The 8,098-nt window shown below is 32.2% G+C and overlaps 1 protein-coding gene across 5 annotated transcripts; it reads left to right on the forward strand.

The window, feature by feature from the left end:
- The first annotated feature begins 1,295 nt into the window (after positions 1–1,295).
- On the forward strand, positions 1,296–7,150 carry LOC120069737 (U11/U12 small nuclear ribonucleoprotein 59 kDa protein). Of its 5 annotated transcripts, none has more exons than XM_039021526.1 (9): positions 1,296–1,422; positions 1,517–1,679; positions 1,767–2,097; positions 2,185–2,268; positions 2,962–3,027; positions 3,130–3,202; positions 5,160–5,548; positions 6,165–6,205; positions 6,505–6,605. In XM_039021526.1, exons 2-9 carry the CDS (start codon positions 1,522–1,524, stop codon positions 6,581–6,583), a joined length of 1,221 nt encoding a protein of 406 aa, XP_038877454.1. In that variant the 5' UTR covers positions 1,296–1,422; positions 1,517–1,521; the 3' UTR covers positions 6,584–6,605. The 5 variants fall into 5 exon arrangements, with proteins under 5 accessions (XP_038877454.1, XP_038877455.1, XP_038877459.1 ...); XM_039021527.1 differs by having other exon boundaries at positions 1,340–1,422; positions 1,520–1,679; XM_039021528.1 differs by having other exon boundaries at positions 1,357–1,679; positions 6,505–7,150.
- Positions 7,151–8,098: the final 948 nt, after the last annotated feature.

Below are 8,098 nucleotides of genomic sequence, written 5' to 3' on the forward strand. Positions count from 1 at the left end.
AAATGTGGAAGTAAATTTTGTATATCGGGATAATGACATATTTGACCCATCCCATATAAACATTTGGATGTGGCGAACTTCTTTGAATCTTTTAAAGAGAAATCGGTAGAATTAATAGAACATCAAGTGTTTCTTTTGACATTGAAAATATCTAGACTTAATATTATTATTTTTTTATTATTCATCTCCATGTTTTTTCTCTTAGTAGATGTTTATCTTTGTATGTTATAAATGTTGTTTTTCTTATTGTAATCATTTTATTTTAATGAAGAAATCTATCAATTTTCATATGTTGGGTGTCTAAAAAATAAGTAAAGAAAATCTATGTCTGGCATAGTACAATACTTACAAGTAGAAAATATTTTTCCAAACCGACAATCCTGAAAGCAAAAATCAATACAATATCAGGTTCTCAAATCTAATTGAAGGGTTTTGGAAAAGCAAAATTTATTTTGCCTAGAGGAACAAATTTACAATTGACAACGCTTTTGCTTTGTTCTCTGTAAATAAAGAGAATTTTACTTAGTTTTAAAGATATATGTTGCAATGGTTATCATATTGAGACTGATAAAAAGAATATATGGAGTATTTTTATATCATATCTACTGTCTCATATGAAAAACGTATACTGAGATAGAACAAACCATATTTTCACCTAAGCTTTTTTATACTCATGATCTTGAAGAAAATGGTGACATTATTGTACAACAAATTTGTTCGAATGATAACCTTACAGACTTATTTACAAAATCATTACCAACCGCAATCTTTGAAAATTTGGTGCACAATATTAAAATGCGGCGACTAAAAGATCTCAAGTGATGTTTCTATGAGATAGAGCAAATATACTTTTTAAGAGTATCAAATTATATGAAATATGTACTTTTTTTCTTTCACTCAGATTTTTTTTCAGCGAATTTTTTTCCTAGTAAGACTTTAACAAGACATATTTCATATATAATAGATATCTAAGGGAAGTATTATAAATATGTTAAATTAAGTGTAATGTAGATCCTATTATTATTGTCCATTAGTCATGTGTCACTTATCCATTACCACATTATTGTCCATGTGTCTCGGGCATTTAGTAGGTTCTAGAAGACACAAGTAAATTCTATGAAAATTGGAGAAAATAGAAAATTTAGAAAATTTTCTTATTTTATATTTTGTTAATTTATATATTAGGTTTAATCTATTTTTAATAAATAATATTATATTTTATTGATATTTGTGGTCCACAAGTTCAGAGCATAAATTATTTAATTGAGGGATAAGAAAAAATTGATAATCGTCAGAAATTATTTAAGAAAATTTACATAAAATTCAAAGTTCATTTTTAACAATTATCTAAAAAAAAAATCATTTTTAACAAGCTGAAGGCTGAAGCCTCGCAAGTTACAGAGAAAATTCGGAAGAGCTTCGGTTTGCTTCGTTTCATTCTTCCCATCAATTATCCTAATATAGTTGACATTTTTTCTTCTTAATTTGTTTGTTGTTCATCGATTATTGCTTTCAGTAGCAATGAATCCAGTTCCGCATCAGTTTGCACCTCAACCTCCGTGGTTCCCGGTGCCGCCACCGAATCCGCCGCCGTCTTCATGTTCATCGTTCTGGGACAACCTGAATGTGCGTGATCGTTTAAGGGATTTGCAAGACACTCTCGATCTCGCCAAGTCAATGTATGTGTTTGTTCGTAATTTTTGGCATACTACGTCCAGTTCAAATACTCTTGTCTTAAATTGTGATTGAAGTATAAATATTGATAGGCAGAAAGAGCTTGAAATGTTGATGATAGTTAAAGAGGGAAATTCATCCGAGCAGAGTGCGGATAATCTGCCTAATGGTTCTTCTATTGGTGAATTTTCTGATTACTTGAAAGATAGAAGAATTAATTCGGAGTTGCAAGAATCGCGTTCGGTCGAAATTGCAGCTGCTTTGATGAAAAGGTTGAGAGCTCAGCTTCATCCATTTAGCCTGGCTACTGATGAATCGAGTCTCTCGGAAGCAGTTAAGTTATCTGGTAAATTATTGAAGGCCAAGAGAAATAAGCAGTGGAGAAAGAAAAAGAGGAAGCGCATTGCTGAATCACTCGCAAAGGTAGTATTCAGGTAATTTATATCCCAAATTATCTTACATATTTACCGTAATCTTACTTCTTTTTTCTCTTTTATTGTGAGATTTTAGGAACGTGAAAGTTTTGACCAAGTTGATCAGGAGGCTGATAAATGGAGGGCCAGGGAGATTGCCAAGGATATTGCAAAACGCAAGGTGTTGGAATATCAACTGATCTTTTTCCCTTTTTTAAAAAAATATATATTCTCTCACTGGAAGCTGAGAGTTTAATGTCCTTTTTTGGCTTCTTTTTTAGGTTGGATAAGCGAGTTCTATTGTAATCTGATTCTTATTCTAGACATATAGAAATATTCAGGGTGTTATTTATTCATTTATATTTCAGTAAGAAAATACTTTTTGAGGAGATAAATGGAAGAATAAGAAATAGGGCCATTGGATGATAGTTTTCTATTTCAAATTCAGAACGAGTAACCAAATTTGTGGTTGTGCCTGATTTTTATGGATAGACAGGGTCATGTCACAAGGACATCAAGTACGATACAAATTTGGGTTTATAGAAATATATTTATCATAACACCTATGTCTATTTGTTCTATATTTGTTTTGAATATTGAAACTCTGCTTTTAACTGCTGTCAGCTCTCGTGTTCATATAAATTCTTTAGTTTCCTCATCTCATGAAACGGTTATTTGCCTCTGATGTTAATATATTGACAGCTATTTACATTTTACAGTTTTTTTAGAAAAATGAAATCTTGATGGTATTTCCCCCACCCATGTTTTGCACTTGGTTACTATGGTGCTTTTGCTTGTCTAGCTCCGGACTATAGAACATTGGCACAATGTATTGACAGAATAGTGTTAATTGTTGACGAGCAATAAATTTCAGGTGGAGAAGATGAAAGAGATTGCAAGAATTAAAGCAAAAGAGGAGAAAAAGAAGCTAGATTCTGAGGTGAGAATCAATAGAATTAATTACCAGTAGTATTAAAACTATTCTTGCTGCTTTTGTTCCCCTCCTCTGATGAACTTCTAGCTGATGTTGGATATCATGTAGCTTGAACTAGCACTAATAGTGGAAAAGTTGCAAGAATTGCGCTCCATCAGGATCCAAAAATTGAAGAAACAAGGTTCAATTTCTTACTTTTTTTATAACTGCATTGTTATGTATCCTTCTTAACGTGCAGGTGCTTTGTTGTGCTGTTTAGCAGATTGGTTACATTCATTTTGGTCTTTGGCACTTCATTAGGTGTATGAGTACGATGGATAGAAGAACAAAATCTAAATCGTTGTTAATTTTCTGTATCTTTGTTTTCTTTTGTATAAATGGCCGTAACGTAACGAGTGAAACATATTCAGGTTCTTGAATTGCTGAACTCACTATCAGTTGCTCATGTGTTTGTGATTGCTTTGAAGATTGAATAAGTGAGAGAGAGGGTAAGGAAGATGAAGCCAAGAAATAGGATTTGGGTGGCAATACCCTTCAAGGATTGTCAAAGTTGAAACTAAATCATTTAGAACATTTTTTAATGAAAGAATTAGGGAGGGAGAATGAAGATTGTGGAAAGTGAAAGATTTTTTGCTTTTATCTCTCCCAATTAGTTATCCAACATGTCAGTTAGGGAAGATCCTACAAAGTTTCTTGAGAATCCTAGAATTGACATGTTTTCAAGCAAATAAGATGTGAGCATTATACTATAAGGATGAAGAAAACCATCGATAGAAAAGTGTGCTAGAGATTTGTAAGGTCGTCTCAATTAAAGGTACATCTAGTCTTTTTGTTCGGGGGGAGGGGGATGAGGTTAGGTGTCAAAATTTCAACCTCAAGGGGAGGTGGCAACGCCTTTACTGTTGAGTTCTGCTCATGCTGGCAAGTTTTTATTATTATTATTATTATTTTTTTATGGTGTGAACATAAAACACTTGAAGGATACGGTGAAAGGATTGGAATGCATGGATGAATCTAAGATGTCTATCAGAGTCATTGTAGAACCATGAAACCTTGGAGAAACTTGGAAATATTTATGGAAGTTTCCAACATAGGAGCTACAAAAACAACTAGGGCCTGTTTGGTAGAGAATCTGAAAACAAGGGATTCAATAAAAACATAGTTGTATTTCATGCTTTCATATATATATTTGGTAGAAGATTTAAAAATTGGATTCGAATTTAAACAATTGTTAAAATGTGTTAGATACTATATTTATAAATTATAAATCTAGTTGTATTATCCACTAAATATTAATTGTCAATAAACTATTGTTAATTTATTTATGAACCTGTTTTATTTTAAAATAAATTTGTGTAATTATTATTTTGTAATATTATATAATTTATAATACATTACATAATGCATATTTTAATTTTTTTTTTATAAAAAATACATATTGTATATCTTATCTTTATTTAATGTAATTTTGCATTTTAAAATTTAAAATTTAAAATCTGATTACAATGAAAACATAAAAAAGTTGTTTTTAGAATTTGTACTGTTTGGATTACAGAATCCGAAAATAGTTTTCAGAAACATAATCCAGGTTCTCTGTCAATTACATATTTGCTAAACTCAGTAAATCTGGAAACATAAAACAAATCCAGATTTCTAACCAAACAAACCCTTAATTTACTCGACTAGTCAGAAGCATGTAGAAGTTGTTTCCGTTGAGGTGATTATTGAAGGCTTAAAAAATTGGTGGGCCTTTAGGATAGGAATAATGTTGTAAATCAGAATTTACAGGGTTGCAATGGATATGTTTGATTTTTTTGGATTGCATTTATTAATTATTGGGTACTTTGAGATTTTGAGGTTTAGTTTGTTCCTTGGGACTATTTTCTTTCTAACTTCACTATGCCAATGAAAATATTTTTTTCCTACTTAAAAGGGAAAAAAAGGATTGCTGATATGAGTTCTCATTACCTTCTCTATCATTAAGTTGCCCTCTTTATGTATCGATATGTGTACTAGTTAAAGTAGTATTCTGCATCTCTATATGGAACGGTACCTTTGAATCCTCCGAGCAAAGAAATTTTGACACTTGGGTCTGGTTATAGCCTAATGATAGTAGTGGTTGGCAATATTTTGACCAGGTCATTTTCTACCTGAGGAGGATGATAAGTTTCTAGAGAAGGTTCGAGCTGCAGTTGAGGAAGAGGAACGTCAAGCCCTTGCTGCAGCTGATACTGATGCTGCCAAGGACGCCATTGCTACTGCAGAGGTGTCTAGGAAGACTATTCCGAGTTATAATCCTGAATCAAGGGATCCAGCTAGTGCTACCAACGGGTCTGAAGAAAGAAATGATCAAAGAACTGCGAGTGCAGATGATAAGATCTCCAACACCAGCACTGATAAAGAGCCTGGGAAACAGTTTGGAGAAGTACAAGGTTATGGAAGAATGTATGATTATGCAGTCAACTTACCGATGGAGTTCTATCATTATTATTATGGAAGTAACACTGATATGGGCACGTTAATTGAGGTAATTGCAGTAATTACTTCTGCGCTTCTCACTTATTGCAGAATTTTGTGGCATAGTCTCATGAAATTCATGCTGTTGGTGCATATTTTGAACTTGTGTCCAACCTTGAATTTGGGAGTAAGTGTTTCTCACTGTATCTTCCCTATAGCATTTTCAGAAGAAAGTTTATTTTTCTTAGCTTTCCTGAAATAATTACAGTATAACATTGGTTCACGAATTTGGGAAACCTAGATTATTTTTACTGTAGAAAGTAGTGAGTCTTAGAACTATGAATTGTTATAGCATGTAGTTTGGGTTTTGTATTTCTGAAGGATAGCATGAGAGATGGTAAAAGCCTGGTGTAGCTTTATAATTTCAGTTTGTGGAATTAACAAATTTGTAGTATGAGATAAGTAATTTAAATTATAACCTACTACATACTAAACATAGGTCTGAAGCTATTGCAAAAGTGCAAAGTTCTTACTCAAAATGCCCCCTTGGTTCATTCATTGCTACTGACATACATAAAATCCGATTACTGTGTTGATTAAAGTATTTTTGTGATACTGAAACATTCCTTAAGAAACCAATAACGCCCTTTATTTTTGAACCACAACTATTACCGCTTTGTGTGCAGGTGAGAAGATCGTGGGATGCATTTATAAGACCTGGAGGAAGGTAAGATGCGATTCTTTACTCTAGTTACTCCTCTTAACAAGTTTTGGATAAGTTTCCATTAGAGAACGATTTGCTAATCATATTTGAACTTCCATGAATACATCACAAATTTACAACAAACGCCACCGTCCTAACGAATACTTTACAAGTAGCTACAATAGCTTCTCGAGTGTTCTAATTTATAAACCTCAACAGTTTCTTCTAGTTGTTCCCTGTTCATTCCTCCCTTCGATGTCATCCGTGGCCTAGAGAGGTGGGAGAGTTATGTTAATTGAATGCCCCTATGAAATTTTTTGCAGTCGAATACCAGGACATTGGGTTCAACCACCACCACCTGCAGATGAAATATGGGCAGCATATTTGGTTCGACCAAAATGAAACCATCCAACCATATGTGCAGAATTGGTTTTCCAGAAGGTGTTGCTAAAAGATTGGTATTCTATGCTTTGCCAATGCATCAATGAGAAGTTGATCGTGGATATCTGACATCAAAAGATTACGATGAGGCCATCCCAATGCAGCTAACAGTTTTTAGACTGGTTGGATTATGAGTGAGAAACTCAAAAGTACTTCGACTTTGTATATAGTGATCAGTGGGCATGCATATTTTTTAATTTACATCCAACGGTTATTAAAATGCATTCACATTGTGGTAGCCTCATTGTATATTTTTTTTTTCCCAACGTCGGTATGTCACTCTGATCATGTGCTGCGATTTGAATATTTTTCAGTTTATCAAGAAGATAATAGCAGATTCTCTGTTTGTGATTTAACATCTTGTAAGAGGTTAGCTTCCACTGTGTCGGGTAAAGAATCAGATGCATGAAAAGACTATCAAGATAGTTCATCGTTTTGAAGATATTTGAGAGCTAAGAGGGCTCTATACTTGGAGGAGCCGAAGTCTGTAATGGGAATTTGATTCTGATTCAGTATCTTTGAGCTGAAGAAGCTTTCATGATGATTTGTTTTTGGTTTCTAAGCTTTCACTATGTTAATTACAGGTTTTAGGAGGCTACTATAGAAATTTTGGATCTGCATCTACAACATGAACATAGGGTTTTAATAAACCAATTCAATTAGAAATTGTTTGGTCCGTTTTCCTAGAAGGTAATGATTATTTTTTGGTTTTTGTTCTATTTTTGTTTTTATTTTTTTGACTATCTTTAAATATAGAAAAATGAATCAAAATAAATATTTTCAACCGTTTTACCGTTTGAAATAATTTTTCATTTTTATGAATGTATTCGATAATGTATTAATTTTTTTTCTACAAAATTCAAAATAAAAGGTAGAAAGCTTTACTCGATAATTCTCAATGAAGTGAATTTTTACATTGCCATTGGTTCTCAGTTGTCGTTTAAGTTTTTTTTGTTGCAATTTTGTCACTCTAGAGTTAAATATGTGAGGATATGGAGGTGTTTTATATTTATGATTTTTGTGGAGTATATTTAACCAATTGAGCTATAATGAAAATTAAATCTTACCTATTCTACTAAAAAAATTTAATTAAAATGACAGGTAATAAAAATAATTAATTTCACTTGAAAATACTTCGTATTGATGCTATATAATGTTTCATATCTAATGAGTAATTTATTCATTAAGATATACTCGTTTTAAAGTATCCAAATTGAACAGTGGAGTAAAAAGTGATAAATAGCCTTTTTTACTTTTTTTTTTTTAAAAAAAAAAGCGCATAAAAATAACTTAATAGCCAAGCAAGATACATATTTTTTTTATACATATACAATACATCAAGGATTTTGTTTGGTGTTGAGTTGAGTTCATATATCTGTTTCATATGTCCGTCTAGTTTATATTTTGTATTTTTGATGTTATGGGTGTTAAGTTCATATGTCAAAGATATTTGGTGTAGAGTCTTTTTATATATGA

The sequence above is a fragment of the Benincasa hispida genome, unplaced genomic scaffold (genome assembly GCF_009727055.1).
Source record: "Benincasa hispida cultivar B227 unplaced genomic scaffold, ASM972705v1 Contig565, whole genome shotgun sequence".
NCBI classification, from domain to species: domain Eukaryota; kingdom Viridiplantae; phylum Streptophyta; class Magnoliopsida; order Cucurbitales; family Cucurbitaceae; genus Benincasa; species Benincasa hispida.